General features: G+C 33.7%; 2 protein-coding genes across 2 annotated transcripts in view; one reads left to right on the top strand and one right to left on the bottom strand.

The window, feature by feature from the left end:
- ADAMTS6 (ADAM metallopeptidase with thrombospondin type 1 motif 6) overlaps positions 1-24,577 on the top strand; it is a 151,858-nt gene that overhangs the window by 95,832 nt on the left and 31,449 nt on the right. Inside the window, exons 12-19 of the mRNA XM_050330134.1 lie at positions 4,983-5,090; positions 11,787-11,932; positions 14,040-14,103; positions 16,821-16,923; positions 17,873-18,006; positions 19,433-19,556; positions 20,799-20,879; positions 23,729-23,892. Of these exons, the coding sequence (XP_050186091.1) occupies positions 4,983-5,090; positions 11,787-11,932; positions 14,040-14,103; positions 16,821-16,923; positions 17,873-18,006; positions 19,433-19,556; positions 20,799-20,879; positions 23,729-23,892 (924 nt within the window). The remainder of the gene's footprint in view (positions 1-4,982; positions 5,091-11,786; positions 11,933-14,039; positions 14,104-16,820; positions 16,924-17,872; positions 18,007-19,432; positions 19,557-20,798; positions 20,880-23,728; positions 23,893-24,577) is intronic.
- NLN (neurolysin) overlaps positions 1-24,577 on the bottom strand; it is a 324,053-nt gene that overhangs the window by 275,559 nt on the left and 23,917 nt on the right. The gene's annotated exons all lie outside the window — the stretch shown is intronic.

Genomic DNA, 24,577 nt, shown 5'->3' with positions numbered 1-24,577 from the left:
TTCCGTATAGTAGAGTGCTGTTTTAATAAAGATTGATAGGTTGCATGGGTTTGAAAGGGACGATGGTACTTGGAGGTGATTGACCTTGTGGCGCACCTGTAGTTTCTGTAAGGTTCAGATAAGCACCCAATATTTAGGAAAGAATGCTGGTAACATAATATAAAGGTATGATTTAAGCTTTGGATTCTATTTCATATTAATTCAGCATGTTGTGATTCATAACATGCTGCACCACTTAATGAGCATTTGGTAGTGGAGCACTAAAATGGTAACTTTTGGGTGCTTATCTGAACAAAACTTTGAACTTTCTGAAGTTCTCCTGTAATTAGTGTCTTTTAGTTTTGGTCACGTTGTCAGCAGTATTTCAGCAATGAGGCTGAAAATACTCTGTGTTGATGCTTTTGAGGTCTGAATTGTAAGTTACAATTCAGGCTGATGATTTTTATGCTCTATTTTAGCAATTGCTCATCAAGAGGTGCAGCATATTATGGATTAAACATGCTGAAGTAACATACGAACCTAATTAAGATTTAAAAATTTTACAAACAAAAGGTGAACCTCTCAAATTATCATAGTTTAATATGCATTTTGAATGTATTTCCCATCTTATTTTTTTAAATATTATGGGCCAAACTGCTAACTTTTATTGGAGGCTTTCAAGTGTTGAAAACATTAAGAACAGCACAGCAATTTGATCTTTGCTCATATTACTGAGTTGTCATTGTGCTGTATTGTAACCAATTATGATGATTATGATCTAGGATACTTAGATATTACATAATTTGAAATGCCTATATGTAACTCTGCATGACGCAACAGAAAGAGGCTCCATCATTTATAACACTTAGGCAAAAAGAAGGTAATTTGATTTGCTGTGTTTTTTTCTCTAGATGGTTTCAGCTTTGTTTAATTTACTGCAAATACAAGCATCCGAATTCCAAACTGAAGTCATGGAGCCCTAAGATACACCGTTACAGGTTGTCATCTATCTTGTCTTGATCTTATGAAAGGCCTCAGCTTCAGTTTATGTTTCCTGGATTTTTAGAACTTTCCCTTGTTTGCATTACAAATTTGTGGTTACTAAATCCACACATTTGGAGACTGACTTTGAGGTCATTAATTTTCAGTTTATGCTTCTTTCTCTTAGCCATTAAATTATTTGAACAAATATAATGTTGACAAAAGATATGTTAGCTTCATCCTGTGTCCTTCAGTGAAGAAAATGTTACCCTAAAAGGGTCACCTTGTGTTGGTGGATGGGTGAGTGTGTGTGCATGTGTGTGTGAGCATGTGAAAAAAAGCAGTATACTTTCTATTAGTGATTTTGAGTCTGATCTTTCCAGGGCAGTTTGTCATATGTTTTTAAGGCTAGCTTATGAAAAACAATTTATAAGAGATGTTACAGATAATGGTGATAGTAAAGAAAATACCTCAGATCAATAACTAGGAAACTAATATAGTACCAGGTATAGAATCTGTAGGGTTCAGCTGGAGAACAGACACCTTTATGGACCTTAGTCAGAACTTTGTTTTTTTTACTTTCAAAAGTCAGCTGAAAGTAAAGAAGACATAACCGTAGCAGGGCCTGGTATAATTCCATGTTCATTTAATGAAATAACAGCACAGATGGATTTTTCACTTCTTTTTGGGTATCTTGTTTGCTTTCAAATGACTGTTAATGTTATTTTTCGTTTCATGTACAGGTTGATGGAGAATATATTTCAGATTCTACTTCTTCTTTTAAATGCAGTACAGCAGGGGGAAATACCGTCTTAAATTAGTTTGGCTACATTTAAAAGAAGTTATAAACCCCTCTTAATTTCTTGGGTTTAACATAAATTATTTGCACAAAGCGATACATTGTGTTATTTTTGTAAATCTTTGATGTTTTGTAAAGTTTTCCATGAAGAAGTATTCTGTTGATTTTGGGATATTGTATATCTGTCTCAAACAGAACTTCTTTCTGATTTAGGCAGAGTTTTTTGCTTAAATAGTAATAGTGTGTTAAAGCCCATTAGTAATTTTAGACATTTTGTCTTCAGGGATTTATTGAGGCAAACTGCTGCTGAAATTAAGGTCCGAATAAGGACTATCAGACCACGTCGGTAATAATGGCTAATTTCGATATACTGCTTTTCCAAGCAATTTAGCAATAAATACTTTTTTTTTTTTTTTTTTTTTTTTTTTTTTTTTTTTTGTGAAGTAGGAAAGTGAGTTGACATGCTTGGAATCATCCTGCAAACAGATGAATGAATAAAATAGTTTTGGTGTGCTGTATCCATTAATTCACTCTGTACAGATGGTTATTTGTTTGGAATTAAAATGTCTGAGTGGTATTAGTTCAGTAAATTTAGGGGAGTCTAAATCCCAAGAGAGGCCTGAATATACAGAAAGAATCCTCTTTTGAAAGGAAATTGTTAAATAATCTCATTGTGGATATGTTCGGCTGGCAATAAAAGACTTATTTTAAATTTTACTTCCACTTATATGATAATATATAAATGGTATACTTATGTAGGCATATCAAAAGTGGAATTTTGCACATAAACTCTGGAGCAAAAAACAGAATTCTGGATTTAAATAATCTTGAAACATAGATGTTTTAAGACTCCAAACTGTTACTGAGATCGGATTTTGCTTTTGTCTGTATTGGAGTGGTTGAAATATTTGTTTCTTATTTCTGAATTTTTGGTTTTTCAGAACTTTGAACCAAACTTTACAAAGTCAGAACAGCTGTTAATTTAGACATTTGAACTTGCTCAGAGCTGAAATAAATAGAAGGTCACAAGGAGAATTTTCACAGTCTGACACTTCTGATTAGTGTGATAATGTAAACCACACATGAAGCAAGAACAAGTAAATTAAACTTTTTTTGCTCAACAAAATGAGGAAGTAAATTACAGATTAAAGTAAATAAGGCATGATTATGACAGGAACACCTCATACTGTGTCTGAAAGGAACCTATCTTAGGTTTTCACTTTGAAATCCATACTGTATTGAAGTCTGAATTCATTGTAGATTTAGATGTGAAATTGATTTAGTGTTGAATTTTAGCATCTTAATGGCTGTGAAATTTGTAACCTAGTTATATTTTCAAGAGTCTTTGTGGTGTATCTTCTCTTATTTCTTGGCTTTTTTTTTTTTTATTTTAAATAGTAGATTTATTTGTGTGTACCTTAATCCAAAAAATGTATTAGCTGAGTGACCATAACATACTGATTTTTTCAGAGATTTAAGTTAAGAAGTGTTTGCATTTCTTCAGTGTAAAAAACTAATTCGAAAAGTTCTACATTGAGTGCAGGTATGCTTTTACAAGTGGCAGTATTTCTCCTAAAAAGAGGCTTAAGAATTTGGTTGTTTTTGTAGAGCCACATGCTAAACTGAATGAACTAACTTAAGCGTAATTGTCAAAAATTGGGTGGAAATCTAGAAATCATCAGTGCTCATTCCTTATAATTTTAGACCATTCCTATATGTTATTTTTAAAATAAATTTTAAGAAAGATACTTTACTTCTGCCAATCATGAAACTAAATACACTGTGTAAATAAATCCTGCAAGAATGTCACCAGCTGATTTTAAACTTGGGAAAGAATGTTGCATTTTTAAGAAAAGATTCTACTGTTGAACTGTTGGTGCAGCTGCTAGTGAGTAATATATAAATAATTTATTTTGTATATGCCGTACAATGCAAGAAACATTAATCTTGGGGTGAAACATAACAGTTGTTCCTGTTGTGTATAAAAAAGATAGTCTAGGTACCAGATACTCATTCATTACCTCAGAGAAACAATGAACTTGGAGGGGAGTGGATAATAACTTTAATTTATTCACACTGTCTTTTCCTTTTTCTCTTTGTTCCAAGGTTCAGCCACAGAATCTATGCAAGGATTTTTTGTAGGATATGATTTCAAGTAACTCTTAAGTAAAATGAAATGCTAATTACTATCATAAGGTCATTTTAATTATAAGGTTTTATTCCAAATTTTAAAAAATACTAGAAAATATGTATAAGCAAGTTGTGAACTCTTGCACAGATCCCAAAGTAATACAGCAAAGATTATCATGTCAGTAATTTGCCACAGAAGCAAATCACTCCTGATTCTGTTGTACATACACAGCTGAATCCAAGGGCAACTGAGGCAACTGTGAAGATTTCCAGTGTTCAACCAGCTTTGGATCATGCCCACATTATGAATTTCAACTCCCAGCTAGTTTTAACAATGAATCTGTAATGTCAACAGAACTGGCTTAATTTAAATTAATAAATAGGCAAAACCAAAAGAGAAACTATGGTAGGAAAAAAAAAGGTGGTTTGTAAACTTCCGTTTAACACTGACAATATAGGGAAATAGGATAGGGAAAAAAATTTATGAAAAAGCAGCTGCAAATTTAAAAAACCTAAAGGAAGTATTTTAGTACATAGCTCAGTAAGTTCTAACTACACATACACTGCTTTAGCAAGTGTTGCAGAAGTGGTGTGCAGGTAGTCTTAACTCAAAAACTTTGGTTTTACGTAAAGGAATCAAAAATAATTGTTGCTGATTCATTTTTCAAAATTAATAATAACCATTTTAGAAGGCAATTTTGAGTCAGACAATGACAGTAACAGAAACACTGCAGCGCATCTGAAGACTACTTTTATAGCAACACTAAAATATACTAAATGCAGTGTTAGGACTAATCAAGAAAAAAACAATTTTAAAGCATTGCTTGCATGGTAGATGTAAATAACACCTTGTTGTCTACAATTTGATGCTTCCAGATTCTTTTTTTTTTTTCCCCTTTGGTAGAATATTCTTAGCCAAAACACAGTAGCTTCAAAATTGCAGAATATTTCTTTGTCATTTATAGGTTTCTTTCTGCAGCCCACTTCTTAATAGTCTCCATTAAAGAAAAATTTATGTATACATGTGTGTATAAGAACTGACAGAAATATTAGAGTTTTATTCTGACCAACTTGCTTCTGCCTTCTTTCCTAGGAAGTGTGTAGAGAGCTCTGGTGCCTCAGCAAAAGTAACCGCTGTGTTACCAACAGCATTCCAGCAGCTGAAGGTACTCTTTGCCAGACAGGGAGCATTGAAAAGGGGGTGAGTACAAATGATTTACTGTTTGTAGAAGCAGTTTATTGCTCAAAGACTACAAGAAAAAAGAACTAGAAAATTTTTTCACAGCAACTGTAACAGTTGAAGAAAAGAGTTACTATTTCAGAATACACATGTATCCTCACGGAAGTGTCCTACAGAGTTATTTCACAATTATTTTATATGTGTATTTTAATAAAACATTTGTCCTTGCTATAAAACTCAATAGTCTTGAACTGCAAAAAAGAAAAACCCTGTAACCCCACCCCCAAAAACCCAACAACAGCAAACCAACCAACAACAAAAAAAACCCAAACACCCCCCAATCTGTGTATTTTTTGAGGGTTTTTTTGATAGAAATTCTTTTAGTTTAATCTTTATTAGATTTTACACCACTCTTTCATAAAGGACTGTTACAACTTTAGGTCTGCCATGGATTTTGAAAATGTGTAACAGAAATCTAGAGTCTGAATTCTGACATTTTGTTAGAAGGTAAAAAAAATCTTTATTCTTTCAGATATAAGCTGAATCATGCAAGTGTATAGAAGAAATGTTGACTCAATAAAGGGGTTTTCTAAAAGCCTGTATTTCCCAGTAACCTTTCTTTTTTGACTTTGAACTATTCTTTTAGTCTTCAGTTATGCTTGCATAATTGTTTAGCTTTATAGGATTTTGATGGGCAATCAGATAAACTCTTCTACCTAACAGAAAAATATGGAAAGGCAACATTGCAATAGATAAATTGAACACTATGATACCTGTCTCAAGATGAGAATTTTTAGTTTAAAATGATATCTGTGTATCAATCGTTTTAGACAAGAATATTAGAAGACTTTCTAAGTTGCAAGGCAAAATCTGTGAACAACTTAAAGAGGAGAGAAAAATATTTTAATTAATTTACAAGACATGTACTTGGGAAAAAAAAGAATTCTATGTACCTTTTTCAAGATAATGTATTTTAATCAGGTTTGTATAAAGTGAATATTGCTAATTAATATAGTTACATTACAAAATTTCCAGTATCAGTCTGAGAGTTGCTGCATCTGTTCATGAGATTTACTGCTGCAGATTGGATTTTTTTCCGACCAATGACCACTGATGTCTGTTCTCATTCTGACTTTTGCTGTGCTAGCTGGGCTAGTTTCAACAAAGATAACAGTGCATTTTGAGTTGCAATCTCATGTTTAAACAACAAGAATGAAAGCTTTTGGGCAGCTGCCACAGTTTATTAATGCTTGTTGATGGCTTCATTTTGGGCCTGTCACCTAGTATCAGATGGCTTTTCTGTGCTGAGTTTTGAAATATTGGTAAACTATGTGAAGTGGATTTATTGAAGGGGTCATGTAAGAAAATTGAGTGATTAGAGTTAGCTAATAAAGACAGAGAAACCTTCACATACTACCAGAAATGTTATCTTTTATTAGAGTAATAGAAAATGTTAGAAGCCCTGCTCTTTAATCAGCAGTCTAGGTTTATTTTGGAACCACCTCTCCTTGCAAATGACAAAGACTGTTTTACTTCAGTTAATGTTTTTTAAACCATGAGACTACAAGTTGAGATGCTTTTAGACGCTGTTCCCTTGTACACTTGTCAGAGGCTTTAATCAGTTGGTTCTCTACAAAACATCTTTTTCCAGTACAAGATACAAACAGTATCTTGTTCCATTGTTAGATTCTAGAGAAAAAATTTAGATTTTTAGAGAGAATCCATGCCATTTTATAAAGATTTTACATTACAAACATTTTGCAAAAAAATTTTACCTGTTAACCGCAGATGTCCGTTAACAGCAGAGAATGGTATCTATAAACAGAAGCCTCAGAGGTTCCAGAGAATTAATAGTACCTGGTAGCAATAAACAATAAAAAAAAAAGCTCCTTCTGAATATGTAGTTGTCTTTACCATAGAATAAGGTGAAATTAATAGGTTACAGTTCTGTAACACCTTGTTATTGTTGTTGTTATTAATATTATTGCTGTATTTATATTGCAGTCATGCCTAAAGGCCACAACCAAATTAAGCCCTATTTTGCTGGACTCTGGCCAAATACATAATAAATAACTTTTCCTACTCTAAATACCTAATAAGATCTTAAAGTATTTAATCATATTTAGATATTAACTAATGTAAATTTGGTTTAACTTTTAACTCAAAGCATAATTTAATGCATTGTACACTAACATCTTATTGGAGGAATGTGGAAGGGATTTCTACAATTAAAACAGCCTATTATAAAAACTTCTTTCAGTTGCTTATATAAACCTACCAAGCTTTCAACCCTTTGGGTTGAAATTGTCCATGGTAGATGTCTGCCTACACCTTAAGATTTTTTGAATATTTTCCCTAAAAATTACTCAGTTTTTATCTGCATATGGGGAAAGAGAATAGAGTGGTTTATAGCTGCTGATGGAACTGTGACATCAGTTTCTGTTTATAAGCTTTAATATGTTCATACTTTGGTAAAGGGTTTTACATATTAGCTGGGCTTAGAAGGGTACACTTTTTCCTAATTTGTGATAAGAAATTTAAATATACATGAACTTTCTGTGTGGTATACCCTGAGAAGTGTCTGTGAAGGCAAACTAATTGATAGATATGCACTGAGGAAATTGTGCATATAAAACAATAAGACAAAACAGATAGGAATACTTATTTTGTGTTTTAATTTAACATAATAAAAAAGTAACCCTTTTCTAAGATCGTAGTTTACATCATGCTAGGGATGACAAACATGCAAAAAGTGAAAACACAGTGTGCTGAAAGGATAGTTTTATATAGCTAGATAGCGGGATGATTTAAGTTATCATTGAACATTAACATAAGATAAATGTAAGTTATTGGACATTACATTTTCTTGTAAAATTCTTGTAGAATCAATGACTGAAAAGAAGTTTTTAAAATTTAAATTGATATTAATATTTTTCTTCCCCTTACAAAGTATGAAATCAGTTTTCCTCAATATTAGAGTACTTACTGTGTGATTTTTCTTAAAAGCGTACTATTATAAGTGTTAATTCCATTAAACAGCTAATACTCATATAAAAGTGTTCTCAAATGTGCCACAATATCATGTTTTATTTAATTGTTAAGCACCTCACCAAGAAAAATTTTGGACTGTTTACATTATTCACATAGGTTTTTGCATGTTTTATTTGCATTAGAATGCATCATCGTTTTTCTGTTGAACTACTTGAACATTATGTTTTCAATATTAGAGAAAAAGTAATATTTCAGTTCTAAACTTTTAAAGAAGAACTATTATTTTAAAATAGCTGTCACCTCCTCTTCTGTCTTCATGTAGTAATTACTCAGTAGTCCTTGCCTCATTAGATTAGATGAGGTGTTTTTGTGGAGGAAGCATATTTCTACAGACCCACTAGAAATAATGAAGACTTTGGTAATTTTGAATTCCTCTGACAAAGATTCTATGTGTCACTGGCTTCTAGTGGAAGATAAATTTTCACTAGAAAATTAAGAAGAGACATCAAAGTAAACAGTAAATCCTCAGATTTAATTTCAGTAAAAGAAAAAATCCACTATTTTAAAGAGGTTTTCCAAGGGGAATATGGGAATGTAGAAGAACACTGATTGCATGACAGAGGAAATGACAGACTACTGAGATTTTACACATCTTTGTAAAAGTAAAGCAGGTAATTATACCTGCCTCTTGTCTATTAGTCATAATAGTATAGAATTGAGATGTTTTGCATATGTGATATTCTTATGGGTTTATAACTCTTGAGTGTTCTGCATTTCTTAGCTTGGATTTTGACATGCTTGTAATGTGTATAATGTACTTTTCATTAAATTAGTAATTAGCATACCTTTTAATTAATTCATTAAATTAGTAAATTAGCATACCTTTTTACTCTTAGAAGTATTTTAATTTTTTAGCTTTTAACTTTAACATTAGGTCTCTGTTCATGTACTTATGTGGCATCTCTAATAGAATGCTGCAAGGAGATTTTTGTATTTGGTCAATAAAATTTTTATCACTTAATTTACCACTGTAAAGAGAAGAAGAGCAGGTGATTTTAGTCACTTGTGTAGCTCACATAAATACTTCATTCTCCATCATAGTTGTGCCATTAGAGGCATATCAAAACACTATGCTATATGGATGTATCTACACTAGCTAAAAATGTGAGTTCAGTGTGTGGCCTGAATCGTGTTATGGAGACATTCAGTAACAGTCTGGATTTAAGGGAAGCTCCACATGAAGGGTACATTCCTCTGATGAATTCCTGCTTCAGTCTGTGAATTTTGAACTCGAAGAAGAATAAACCGTAATTTTCTCAGTACAAGTCCGTGAAACCTAGTGTCTTTAGTTTTTTTTCTGAAGAATGGTGTGGTGGATTGATCCCATCAAGCAGCTAAGCACTCACCCAGTGGCTCACTCACTCACCCCACCTTGTCCCCAGGGGTAAGAGAGAGAACCAGAAGGGCAAAAGACTGTTTAGTTAAGTGAAAGATAAAAAAAGGGAAAAAGCAAAGAAGAAATCAAGGAGAACCACTCACTACCACCAGATTGTTGCCTGGCCAGACTCTGAGCAGTGGCTACTTCAGGAACACTATCCACTGTCCCAGCTTTACTTCTCAGTATGGTGTTACAGTGTGTGGCATATCCCTGTGGTCAGCTGTCCTGGCTTTGTCCCCTCCCAAGCTCTTGCCTACCCCCAGCCTGCACACTTTGGTGACAAGTTGAGAAACTGAGAAAGCTCTTATTGTACGCAAACACTGTTCTGCAATAGCTGGAACACCAGTGTGTCATCCACACTGGTCACAAACCTGAAATGCAGCATGATACGGCTGCTGTGAGGGGAACTCTGTCCTGGCAAGACCTGGTAGAAAAAGGCAATGCATTTTGAACTCGAGATTTAAAATAACTGACCCTACCTTTTTTGTAAACACATTAATGCTTCATTTTTCTATTTCTTAAGTGATGGAATATGAGGCCTATGAACAGAAATGTTTTGGATGGTAACAGCTGTATTGTAAAACAGGTAGAATACATACAGGAAAAAAAGTAGGCCATGGAGGATAAAAATGTTTTGAGAGAAGAAACAAGAATGGATGTAGACAGAAGAATAATGTTACAGGTTTCAGTTATTGATGTATAAATAGTAAGGAATTAATACAATAAGAAAAGGTTATGTTAAATGTTACTATGTGTTCGTATGCAAAAGTATGTTGTATCTACGTGGTTTTGCTGATGATGAGCTACAGATTTTAATATAATTTCATTGTATATCTTTGAGAATTACATGCTTAGACTCACACATTTGACAGTCCAGAAATATCTTTTATTCAAAATTAAATTTCCAATTGAAAAAGTAAGTTTTTTTAAATTTTCTATGACTAACACTCTGTACTGTCCTTGTTCATATCAAACTCCTTTTAATTGTGAGTGAAGTTTAAATTGCCTTTTCAGATGCTTTCAGAAAAATCTAGAGCAATTCAAGTCATTGTGAATGACATATGTATGTATCCCATGTTGCTGAGGATAGGTAAGCTTTTGGACTTAGGAGAAAAGAAAGTTTGGCTTTGCTATACATATTACTCTGAAGTCAACACTGAGTCTTCCAGTAGTGTTTCCAGGTGAACAGGGATATGTCCATCTGTGCATGTCTTCTGTGCATGTCTCAGTGCGTTTTCTCAAGTTCATATGGCTGGTTTTGGACACAGAAGATGTGTGGATTTCTTTTTGGAAAGGGTCAGTCCTATATCTGTTACAAGAATTCAGGAATGTTAAACAGCAGTAGCCCACCTTTTGGAAGTGAAATATGCAGATTCAGGTCACAGCAGACCTGAGTCTATGCACTACTCTCTCACCTAAGCCTGAAAAAGTAGCAAAGGGTATCTTAACTGGCCTGCTTCAAACTCTCAGTGATGCAGTAGACACAAGAATATGGGTCAAACTGTGGGCTCGATGATTATTTCTGAATGGTTTAGAAAATATTTCTGATGAAGAAAATGATAAAGTTCTTTCAATAGTTAATAGTTTGTGCAAATTGCCTATCATTTTGTATGTCTAATTTGCAAAGTTTAAGCTTTTGCATGAGTGAAGTATGCATATTCATTCTGTCCCTGAACCAGTGGCCAGTCACTATTATATAATGTAATGATTTTCTGTATTATGTCTGATGCTTTGGCACTACTTTTATTATGTCTGTTGTGTTAGCATAAATGAAATACTGCAGCGAATTCTTCTTCCACTGTAACCTTGTCCAAATTTTCTTTTTTTTTAAATATATGGGAATACTTTCTTAAAAATACTATCAGGGGAATTTTTCATCTTGTGTAATGAAGCCCCTACATGAATCCTCGGTGGAGGGTGTTTTACTAAACCAACCTTGGAAATGAATCTTAGTGTTTAAAAGAATGTGAGCAACTTGCAGTTCCTTAATTGTGAAACATTAAGGAGACTATATGAAGAAAAAGAGAAAATCTTTATTTTAAACTTGCTTTAACTTCTGGTGTGTCTAAGGAACCTATAATTCAGGACTTCTTGGAGACATTTAACAAATCAAACACACACCCACCAATGTCTAAACATGGCTGGAAAAAGTAAGATACTAGTCTTGTTATCTGTACAGGGAATGCTAATGCCTATAATTGGTCATTGTCTGACCCTTATATTTTTCTGTCCTGATAACTCTGTCAGCCTACAAACTAATTTTATGCGTTTTTTGTGAAATCTTTCAGTGGTGTTATCAGGGAGAGTGCGTACCTTTTGGCACTTGGCCCCAGAGCATAGATGGAGGTTGGGGTCCGTGGTCAATATGGGGAGAGTGCAGCAGGACCTGCGGAGGAGGAGTCTCCTCGTCTATAAGACACTGTGACAGTCCAGCGTAAGTAGCTAAAGTAAGCCGGAGCCAACAAAAAGACACACTTGGAAATTATTCAAAACTGCGGTTTCACATGTTATCTGTAAAAATGTTTTGCTAATTTGCCAGCATTTGTCTTCAAAATAGGAGACAGAAACACTTAAACAGTAGTTTAAACCGTTCACTAGACATACTTTTAATGTTTTTAATGTGTCTTATGTACAGTAAGATAGCTGGATTTATAGTTAGTAGTAACCAGAATAGTTTTCTTGCAACTTGTTGTTTATCAATATATATTTAAATTATGTCTTAGGTACATTTCTTTCTTAGGTCATATTTCTTCTAATGCTTGTCTAAGATATAAAATAAAAATTTCCAGTTACTTATTAAAAAACCCCACCATAGTATTTCAAAGGTTTTGCATTTAACTACTTAAAATAAACCATAGGTAGTAATATTATATTACATACAATACATTTGTGTGCTGCCTTGTCCAACACTTTGGACACACTTTTGTCCAACACTTTATTGTGGCTTCCCACTGACTCTTAAAACAATTCAATGATTTCCTTCCTGCCACTGCTCTCTATTAGTCCATTTGCTCTCTTTGAAGAGAGGCCAGCTTCTCCACTACAGCGTGACCTGTTGCATGTATCTGTATTGGTCTTATAGTCTGTCTATTTTCCAACATTCTGAGCATTGTTCCAGAGAAGATCTCTCAGGTAAGTGCTCCTCTCACTGTCACTTATCCTTCTCAGATAAGTGCTTATTTCTATTGCTGTTCTCTTGCTGAATGAATCACTGCTTTTTTCTGTTGCAACTTTTACCTGTTCTGGTTATCTCATCACAGCCTAGGTCTTTGCAGGACAGTCTTATTACTCCATCCTCTCTTCTTGTTATGCCCCATAATTCCTATTTCCTTCACCACTATTGGTTTTTAAGACCACTTTTTCTAAAAGCGTTTTGTGTTTCTTTCATGGAAATCAATTCTGTGTCTTTTTCTTATCCTCTGCTCTCTGTACACTCAGTTCTTTGTTGCTTATATCCATCTTTTGGATAGCAACCAGGCTGTACATCAGCTTTCCACTGCACTCTGCAAGACAGACACCATAATGTCACAATACAGCTGCCTAAGGTGGTCTTTTTGCCTCCTGTCATTAGCAGTAACTATCTAATGTGGCAAATATCACTACTTACTTATTGAATCAAAAAGCAGAAGTTACCCATATACATCAATAACATGTCAGACTATGTTACTGAGAGGATAATAAATTAAATTTGTTATTTTTTTCACAGTAGTATTTAAAAATGATAGTGAGATTTTTTTTTTGAGCATGAATAATAGCCTGAGGGTTTTTTTATACTTCTGTAACCATGTATTTGGCTTGGTATGTTTTTTAAATGTTTAACAAGCAGATGCATTTGTGAAAGGTTATGTCTGCATTAGGAAAATAAAAAATCCTTTTGGTTCAAGGATGCTGTTTTCTGGTTAAGTAGTCTTTCTGTAGTGTGAAAAATAGTATTGATTTACTTTCTAGGTAATTTTAAAGTTTCTTCATTATTTGACCTCTATGGAAGATAGATAAGGTTCTTGAACAACTTGGGAATTTAAGAGCCAAATGTCTTACTTACGCTAATAGAAATCTGGATTTTCCTCAGGTTTAATACTGATTACTTCAAATCAGAATCAAATTCTTGAACTAGAATGTACAGTCATTGCTGTTTCCAGATGTAAAACCAGTCTTTGCTGGTTTACAAGTAAGATGAGAAGATGAAAAAAAAAGTTTCACATGGGTTGTTTACACACTATTCAGTTTAGTTTTATAGAGCTAGCAAATAATTAAAACCAACATTTTTTTTTACTATGTTTAAAATACAGGTAAACTGCACTGCTTGGAACTTATGCAGACTAAATTAATATATAGTTGTTTTGTATCTGCAAATTAAATATTTTAAAATCTCTTTTTAAAACTTGCATATACTTTGTAAAAGTTTTATAATATGTATCTCTTGGATCTCTATTAATAGTAACAATGCATGTTACTAATATATATATATATATATATACACACTAATGCAGTATATATCATGAAATTGTGTTTATCCTAATATATAAAACATGTTTTTCTAGGCCTTCAGGTGGAGGCAAATATTGTCTTGGAGAAAGGAAGCGCTATCGCTCCTGTAATACTGATGTAAGTAATTTTTGTTTCACTGTGATCAACTTGACTGTTTTATGTTTCAGCAGCAATGGATGCATTTTCTTCCCCCAATTCAGAGAAGCTGTGGATTCTCTGTTTAATTGGCAAACAATTGTGCTGTAATGCACATCTATATTGCAGGCACCCTATGTGTTCTACCAAATTGTAGGATCCCTGTCTCAGCGTAGTGCCCAGCTGATGCCTTCGCACTGGGGCCTGGAGTAAGTTCAACTTGACCTTCCACATTAAACGTGAACAAGAAGCATTCCATATCAGAGTAAAAATCTGTTTAGCCCACTGTCTTGTCTCCCAGCAGTGGCCAATAATAGGTTTTTAGGGAAAAAAATTACACACTTTCGATAGCCAAGGCTTTACTTTTTTATGGATTTACTGTATAAGTGAGTTTCCAGAAGCTGGGTGTCTAAAGATTTCTGGAGCTGCACATCTTAACTGCAGCACATTAAGTCCTAGAAATTATATCCTCCATGAATCCACTTTTAAGCCCTCTTAAACTTCTTATACCTTTAAAACATCCGGTTCTAATGTGTTGCACAATCCTTTTATACATTCTGTGAAAACGTATTCTAAACCTGCTGTTTTGACATCTGGTTATTGTATTACCAGAATGATCATGCAGTTTCATTTTAGAGCTGAGCCCATTGAATAGTGACCTGCTACTGAGGGGATCAGACACCGTATAAATGTATAAGGTCAAATTACGAGCGTAGGTTACAAAGTCAAGTAATTTAAAAATTGAACCAGGAAAAAATGCAAGCCGAGAAAGAATTTCACTAGTAAGTTTCCAAGTCAAGTTCTAGTTCAGTGCCACTACAGACATAAAAAGGCTTTTCTACTTTTTTAGCTTTAAATTAATCTGGATTTTCATTTTAAATCAAGGAAGTTCATAACACTGAGAGAATCTATACCTAAAGGTATTTTTTCTCATCTTTATCTTTTGATATATTCTGGACAAATACAGTAGTTTATGTACTACAATTGAAGTATATTTCTTTTATAGTAAGAATATGGTAAGAGTTGCAGAGACTAGTAGTTTTTGTTTCAAGATTTATGATAGTCCTTAGTACTTCACATTTTTTAATGGAATGGTGTGTTGGAGTAATGTAAGCATTTAAAGCATGCAAGTATGTTATTGTTTTTATGAATAAACGTGTTGGTTTTGCATCTTTTTTGTTGAAGTTTATTTTTCAATGTCAGCATTCATTGCCCATCTATAATTTTCAACACTATTCATAATGCAAAAACCCCTTCATTTTGACTTCATTTTTCTTACAGAGTTAATTCTGTTGCCCTTTCTTTTGACCATTTTAATCCTTTGGAAACAACACACACACTCTTACTAGGCTTGTTTCTCATCAAGCACTTCCAAAGCCATGTATGACTTTTTAATTCAAAAGGCATCTGCTAGTGGAAAAATTGAGTTCAGCAGATAATAACATTAGCTAATGAGTTCTGGAAACAAAAGCATGGTAGAAAAACACACTCATCAGAAAATTATTTTCTTCCACCAACCACACTGTCTCTAAGAAAAATATATATATTTTTCCGCCTGAAGTATTTTAATTAAAAAAAAAAGAAACAAAATGCTAGTAGAGTTGCAAGGCACAGTATTCCTCAGTTAAAGTAAGTAATTAATTTTTTATATGTATAAGGATGTGAATCTTAAATTTTACTTACTTCTGAAACTGTAAAAGCTTTCTTTTTATATATATGATGAGAAACATGGTTTGCTTACAAATTATGGGAATGTTTTATTTCTATAACTGTGTATACATCTAAAAGTTCAGTCCTTTCTCTTAATAGTAATAATAACCCTAACCCTAACCCTAACCCTTTCATTATGCATACACTCGCAGGTATTATTTCTTGCTTTCATAATTTTAATATTTTCAAGCAATTTTTTTCTAAAACAAATTCATATGAAAAGCTACATCTTGTAATCTGAGTTTGAACTGTCACTGTGTTTCTCATCTTCTCTGAGGTGTTGTGTAGACATTTTTTAATAGGAGACAATGAGTTCAATTACTGAAGTCTGCCTGACTCCAGACTTCAAGATAAACAGATGTTTTGTGTTATGTCAGTGTTGGTTCAATAATTTGTTAATACTTTTTTAATTCAAAATGTCTTCTCCTCAGGACCTTCTTCAGACCCGATTTTAAGTTCTGATGCGTTTACTAGAATCCTACCTCATGACGGGCAGTCTTATAGAATAGCACTTGGAAACACAAGCAATCTGTTCCTTGACAAGAGTTACCAATATAATGTAACTGCATGAAAAAAGTTAAAATATCGTAGTAACATATCTCAGTACAGCTGCTTAATACAGTATAATTGAGCCTACAGTTCTTACCAAATTTTTTTTCCCAGCTATTTTTAATGTGTTTATAAGGAAGTAGCTGACGGATTGACTATGATGCATAGTTTGAAAGGATTCTGATTTTCCAGTTTTATGGAAACTATTATGTAACACTTACCTTTCTTTAAATTACTTCAGCTATTTCATGCCAGCCTGTGGTTCAAAATAGACACTTCAACTGTAAACTAATAAAGCAAATTTCAGAATTGGAGCCACAAGACAAAGCAGGAAATCACCTTCTTATCTCTGGCATAATTGTAGTTGTGGTATAAGCATTTAAGCATTGCCTTTCATATTTATATTTGGAATAAATAAATTTTTTTGTCTCATGTTTTAGCCATGTCCTTCAGGAGCCCGTGATTTTCGAGAGAAGCAATGTGCAGATTTTGACAATATGCCTTTCCGGGGAAAGTATTATAACTGGAAACCCTACACTGGAGGTAATGGTTAGCATTGCAAAAATGGTATCTTAATGGGAAGTCTTCAAAATCATATAAATATTATAGAGAGAGTAATGATTGTAAATAGAATGTTTTGATTAAAATAGAATGAGCCAAGTTTGATAAGCTCATACTTTTGTCAGTTGCTGATAATGTTACAGAAGAACAACATTTCTCTATTCTCATAGATTTTGTTTTGCTATGGAGGGGAGTGAGCATCATAAAGACTCCACTTTAAAAATATTTTTTGCCCTTTTCCACCTGCAATATAAGGGCTGTAACTTCCATTCTTTTTTGAGACAGTTTGATCAAGTTTAGTTATGTTTCTGTCATTTTTCAAAGTTCTTCGATTGCCTTTTTTTTTTTCCTGTTCTAAATCCTGAGGACTTTAGAAAGTTTTTGCATTTTATTAACTTGAATGTTTTAACCAACGATTTTTGGCTTTAAAGCCTAAATGGTTTTACCAGTGGTTTTGTAGATTAAAAGACTAAAAAAGGTAATCATTATCATGGGATCTGAACTGTACTGTAATTCAAATAGGACTAAATTCCTAATTGAACTAGTGTTATCTTGGTTTTGAAATTTACCTTGATATACTTCTAGCACTACATTCTGTTCTTATTCTTCCTTCCTATAGTGAAGTGGTATCCTTATTGTTTTAAATTGTTCAGTAATCATTAGGATTGTGTTAATGTAATGGAATCATTATGGAGCCAGCCAACCATGACATATCTTTCTATGTGAAATAATATTTTTTACAAGAAAGAAGATTCAGGTAAAGAAATCAGGGGAAGTTAAATGAAGTTTATGCATTATATGTGTCAGGTATTATATATACGATTATAAATTTCACATCTGTTTCTGCATAATATTTATACCTAAACTTCAATTTTTCATGATTTCTCATAGTTGTATTTCTTGTTTTCTTTCATTTGTTTTTGTTGCCCAGGTGGGGTTAAACCATGTGCATTAAACTGCTTGGCTGAAGGTTATAACTTTTATACTGAACGTGCTCCTGCAGTAATAGATGGGACTCAGTGCAATGCTGATTCGCTGGATATCTGTATTAATGGAGAATGCAAGGTTACAAATGTTTTGTAGAGTACTTATACTTTGTTGTGTCTGCTGTCACCTAGATTTAATTATGGTACTTGTTTATCATATGAAATGGGAGTGTTGACAGGTCAAGTTGTTAATAGAAGTGTAAGATTGAGACAAAAAGATAAAAAAAGGTATTGCATAAAATAGACAAATCATTTGAATTTCAGTAGCTTCTCACAGACATTCGTAGAATCTGTCATTTTGTCTCTTTTCTTGCTTTATGGTTTCTGTTGAGGAGTTGATGGAAAGGACAACAAGAGATGAATAGATTCTTTGCACTGTTTCATGGCCTGTTCCATCATTTCAGTTAGAACACCACTCTGGCTGAAAAACAGTAAATGTGAACATAGTAATTTGTTTAACAATTTCATCTTATTACAAAAAATCCTACTGCTAATGTAATTGAAACAGAAAGTTGCCACTATTACTGTTTAGTTCTAGGAAAAAGGTAATGATGCAAATATTTGCCATTTAGTAAAAGTCTGCCATGTTTTAGTAAACTAATGGAAAAAATCTCAGGTTGAGAATAAGCCATGAATAAAGTTGGGTGTCTGTCATCTTGATGAATGAGTAAGTAGAAATCTCAGTGGTTAGAACTATAACATTTTGTCAGTTGTTTAAAGTATTTTGAATTCTCTTATGATATATATATAGCCCGTTTAGAAGATGGTAGATAATATTGTTAGACAGGCAAACAGTTATGTATCTACCTTCTTCTTTGTATAAATCCTGGAAAAAATTGGCAAGCTGCAATCTTCATTCTGTTTACAACCTACTCGTTTCACCTTTCTTTCTTTTTTCTTTTTCCCAAAGGCTCTGTCTTTATTTTCATTTTTTAAAATTTCTTTTCATCTAATATAGCATGGAATTCATCCTTTCACTATATTTGATTCCACATTTCTTCTTAGTGTGAAGTCATTTACACTTTACATTCGGACTTATGAAAATTGCAGTTTTCCCCGCAGGATGTGGAAATGTAGGTCCGTGAAGTTGTAATGCCATTGGAAATAGAAATACTGCTTATCCTGTATAAATGTTGAAGGAATACACAGCATAACAGAGCAGTATAGAGGGCACACAGCTGTTGTAATATTAAATAACATCACTAATAATTTATTGATAACCATATAATTATATTGTTTGCAAAACACTGTGAAATCCCTTCCTGAAAGTCACAGTAGAAATACAAGATTCTTATTAATTAAGATTTGATAACAACCCTAAAATGTGAATTCTTCTCCTTTTTTATTTTCTTTCACTGACAAGGAAAACCTACCTAAAGTACGGGCTATCAAAAACAGAGTAGGTAAAATGAAGAACTGAATATCTCAAACTTGAGAGAAAAACTTCAAAAATAGTGGTGCAAGGCCATCATCCTGGTAAAATATTTGTTCTTATCTGTTCTCAGCATGTAGGTTGTGATAATATTTTGGGGTCTGATGCTAAGGAAGATAGATGCCGTGTCTGTGGAGGAGATGGGAGTACATGTGAAGCCACTGAAGGTTTCTTCAATGACTCATTGCCCAGAGGAGGTATGTACATCTATGTTCATTCTGTTGCACAGTACATTTAGATGACTCTTCAGTAAATACCACTGCTGCCTTGATTCTCAATATAACATTGCAGCTGATCATTCACTTTGACTCCTTTTACCTCATTCTTTCCTTTTTTTTGTGTATTAGTTTAGTATTATCTTAAATACAATGTGTTTCGTTACTGAATACTTAGTTCTGTTGGTCTTTAATACACTAAAAGAAATGGGTGGAGGGTGTTTAGTTATTTTTTAGTTGGTGGTATAGTAAGAGTAATGGGTATTATTTTACTGTGTATGGTAGAATCTGGTAGTTAGTCATGCGTGACATTTTAGAATAGCAAGAATCCAAAAATGTTCACCGTATTAAGAACTCAGAAAATGTATATAGGCAATTATTTTAAAACTTAGCTCAAAAAAGAAGAAAATATTAGTCTTGTAATCTTTGTGTTACCAGTTTTAGACTCAGTGATACAGGAAAAGGGGTGACACACTGGAGTTAGTTCAGTTCAGTGAACAACCAGTAAGATTATACAGGTCTGGAGCTCTTGACCCTCTGTGAGGAGAGGTTGAGAGAACTGGGCTTGGACAACCTCCAGCCTGGAGAATCCCCTGGTTTGTGGTGACTTCATATCAGCCTTCCAATACCTGTGAGGAGGTTATGGAGAAAACAGGCTCTTTGCACTGGTGGGTACATGGTGGGAGATGAGACAGTGGCTGTAAATTGATAGAAGAAAGGTGCTTACCAAATGGAGTAAAAAATATTTTCCCAGGAGGACAGTCTTCAAGTGGATGAGATTGCCCAGAAAGGTTGTACAGTTCCCATCTTTGGAGTTTTTCATGACCCAGAAGGATAAACTACATAGTAACTTAGTCCGATCTAGCTGCCCCTGCTTGTAGCTGGAAGTTGGACTTACTGACTGAGGTCCTCACCCACCTGAATTATCCTAGAATCCTAAAGTAATTTTAGGTGTTAATTGCTTCTGATACACTGATGAAAATACACTATTAGTACTTAAAAAAAGGAATTTCTGAATACATAAGTTCTTGTTATCAGTTCAGAATTTTTGTATGAAGTTTAAAGAGCTTTCTTTTATATAACATGAAAACAAATGTTCAAGTACATTTGAATCCCATATCTCATAGTTGTTTTATATTGTAAGTAATTCACTAATGGATAGTAACATTACTTAATATTGATGAATGTAAAAAACAACAAATAAAATTTATCTTTGTCTTATAGGATATTTGGAAGTGGTTCAAATTCCAAGAGGTTCTGTGCACATTGAAGTAAGAGAAGTGGCAGTGTCAAAGAACTACATTGGTAAGAGCATGGTTTAAATGGCAGACTGTTATTTAAGTCAGTATTTATGTTGTGATTTGAAGATACATTTTCTGATTTGGCCAAACCATACACACAGTAGAAGTAGCAGGGAATAGTTAGCTGTAAATACTAGGTTGTGATCAGAGAGTTACAGCAGTTAGTTAGGATATATTCCCTTGAATGGAATAATTGAAATAAACCACATGATTCCTCCTTGTCCATTTAGTGCAATCTTGGGGGATTATACTGTTTTAAAACACAATTTTATTTCATCAGCAACCATAGTTACTTAAATGCTAACAATACTGTCTCCATACTTTAAGGCAACTTAATGTACTCCTTCCACAGTGTTGCTGTTGTAGGGACTAGATGCCATTCCTGGTTTAGAGATAAAGAAAATGAGATGCAGAAAAACTGTGTGATTGAGATCACTCAGGAAACCGATGTTAAAGCCCAGGATTAAATTCACATTCCCAGATTATTATTAATTTCTTTAAAGACTGTTAAATGTGCTTTCTGGTTTTGTTTAATACTGGTATTTACAAGTCTGACTTAGTCAAACTCAAGACAACATGCATTTCCTTAAGTTTCTGTACCTTGGTTTGAATACCAGTCAGTTGACAGTGGTGCAAGAACATCAATTTCTTAGTCAGAAGTAGATTAGAGAGCTGATTGGTTCTACAGCAAACTAATAGATTAACACTACCAAAAGCTATTACCTGTTTAAGCTGAAAAGCAACTGCCAGGGCTGCTTCTGCCATTCTATAGTCCATGTAGTTGGTATATAACAGTAGCGTTTGGGAAAGGATTGTGATATTTGTAAGTTAGAAAGGCAATTATCTTCATAGTCACAAATTCTTAAGTGAATTATATTGACAATAATGGTACTGTTGAATACCTACCTTTCTTTCTGCATGCAGCCTCTTCTGAAATTCAGCAGATACTCAATCTCCCTCAATTCTGCAGGAATAGTAACACTACTAGCAGTCGAGTGCTTCTGTTCTTTCACTATCATATCCCCCATGGCCCCTCCCCCATTTCAAAATATACTATGTGTAAGTTTGCTTCTATATCCTGTACTGACATTTCAAACAGAGGTGGTTGGAGGGAGGTATACTATCATAGTCATTTTCTGTGATGAACTTTTTCATGGACAGGTGAAAACCAGAACAAAGATGCTCCTACAATTGTTTGTTATTCTTCTGTAGGAATAGAGCAGAGGAAAGTGAACTGGAAAAGCATTTTGATTGGCACAATCTGAATTAAATGAATGAAAGATGGAAATTTTTTGGCTTAAATAGAAAACAACTTCATTTATATTTAATCTGGCCACAGATCTAAAAATGTACAGTTGTACCTAAATTTTTTTTTATGTGCTTATCACAGTTTCAAGGGATTTCCTGAGTTCCAGGTTCTCTCCTCACTCCTATGGTTCATGCCACAGTACAGTGACTATACAAATGGAGAATTCCTCTCTCTTATTACTTTCTTGTTTATTATCTCCTTCTTGTACTACATAACTTCTATAGACAGTAAGGAACTTAAATTACTTTGAGAATTCTTGGTAAGTGAATGTGTCAGAGCTAGTTTCTTCACTCTAAACACATGAGTATTTCCAAAGTAAATCCAGCGATGGATTTATGCTATGGAAAGATGTTAATTTTTAGACCCTTTGGTACTGATAGAAATGGTCATTAATCCCTGTCACTGTCATCAGCAGAACATTACTGCCTCTCCCACTATCTCCTGCTCATATGAATGCTCTCTGATATGTTTTAGAAAATTCAAGAATCAGAGACGTTTTCCATAACTGTTTAAGGTAAACCAACTGTCCACATCCATGTAATTGAGAATAAAGCATCACACCACTGAAGTTGTCTTGATCCTTAACATTATGATATGAATTCTTTCCCTATCCAATAAAGTCAGTTACTTGTCTCAACAGAAAATGACAAGCTTTTTGATTATGGCTTTCTAACCATCATTTTGCCTTTAAAAACATGTTTTATTTAGAGTAAGTATATAAATGAAATGTGTATATTGGTAATCTTCACCTTAAATCAAGAAGTTAGTATCCAATTAACAGAATATTAATCTTAAGAGCCAGTGTCAGTTTCATATTTAGAAATTTATTCTGATGTTATTGATACAATATCAAATACAAATCCCTGAATAATAGGTGCTTGTCCATCCTAGTGGTTCATTAGCTATGAAATATCTGTTTTATCTACAGTTCTTTTATGTTTCAAGGCTGTAAATTATGAACAATAAAATATCCTATCAGATTAAATACCTAGTATTTAGGTTTGTGGTAGAAATATCTTGTATTTATGCTTTAATAAGGAAAAAAAGTAGTGGACAAAGGAAACAAAACAAGAGCTGATTGATGTCATGTGTCAGGCTAAATGTTTCTTCTCTTTTTTTGGTCTGGACATAATCTGAGATACTTATTCCATGATCTAGTTTCTTAATCTAAAGATGAGGTTGATTATACATTTCAGACCTTCATGTATTTTATGTAGATCAGCATACATTGCTCATGGCATCAGGTTTTAAGTTTAAGACGTATTGCAAATTGTGTGAGGCATTCTGGTTTGTTCCATATAGTATCTACATGTTGAAACCTGCAAAGTACGTCTTCATATTGAAGATTATTGCAGAGGCAAAATTGTTTATTTACATGATGGATATTTTGACCAGGGCTAAAGAAAAGGATTTATATTGTGATATATTCACTGATGTAGAGGTGAAGTTCACGTACTTCTAACAGATTAGTAGACTAATTTACAATGGTTTCTCCATTATAAATGCTACTTCCAATTTTTAGGTGGCTTGTATTTTTTTTTAAGCTTTAAAATCTGAAGAGGATGACTACTATATTAATGGTGCCTGGACTATCGACTGGCCAAGAAAGTTTGATGTTGCTGGAACAGCTTTCTATTACAAGAGGCCAACAGATGAACCAGAGTCTTTGGAAGCACTAGGCCCTACTTCAGAAAATCTCATAGTCATGGTAAAGTTATAATTAATGTATTTCTGAAATTTGAAATATGTATTTGGGTTTTGAGAACAGGCAAGGCTAGGAATGAAATAAAAATAGGTTGTGTTTTCAAAAAGTGTACAGCTTGCTAAGCTGGGACTTTGCATGAGTGTTTTTAATACAGCTTTCCTACCTTTCAAAATTGACTGCAAACATTGTAATGAAACAGGGAAAAGGTCAGAAGAGCACCAGGCAGTCTCAGAGAAAATGCCTCATCTCTGTTAAATGTTCACACTGATGGTAGCAGAAATTGTAAATGGGCCATACATTTTATCTCTGCATGCTGCTGAGTCAGTCCCTGACAGTTCTATAGATGTCAGTAGTTTTAAGCATGGTCTGTGTGTGACAGGTATGTACTCTTACCACAGAAGGAGTATCATCATTTGACCTGCATTAAAGTATATCATTGTGACATAACATTGCTCTGAACAGATTTTATAAGGTATGAGGATGTAACAGAAGATGTGACCAGGATCCTGATACCCTGTCTCTGAAAACATAGGCAATAGTGAGTGAGCCTGCTGTTTCACTACTATGTTGAGGAGTACAAGAACAGGGTGATACTTTCCCAATATAGTCCATCAGCTGCCAGATTTGCATTCAGAAGTTACCTGAGCCAGATGGGGTATTTTTTGTGTAGGATAATTGTTGCATGGAT

Source organism: Myiozetetes cayanensis, unplaced genomic scaffold, assembly GCF_022539395.1.
Source record: "Myiozetetes cayanensis isolate MyiCay16 unplaced genomic scaffold, myiCay2020 scf4, whole genome shotgun sequence".
Classification (NCBI taxonomy): domain Eukaryota; kingdom Metazoa; phylum Chordata; class Aves; order Passeriformes; family Tyrannidae; genus Myiozetetes; species Myiozetetes cayanensis.
The sequence above is the reverse complement of the archived record's forward strand: the minus strand, read 5'-3'. Positions and strand labels throughout refer to the sequence as shown.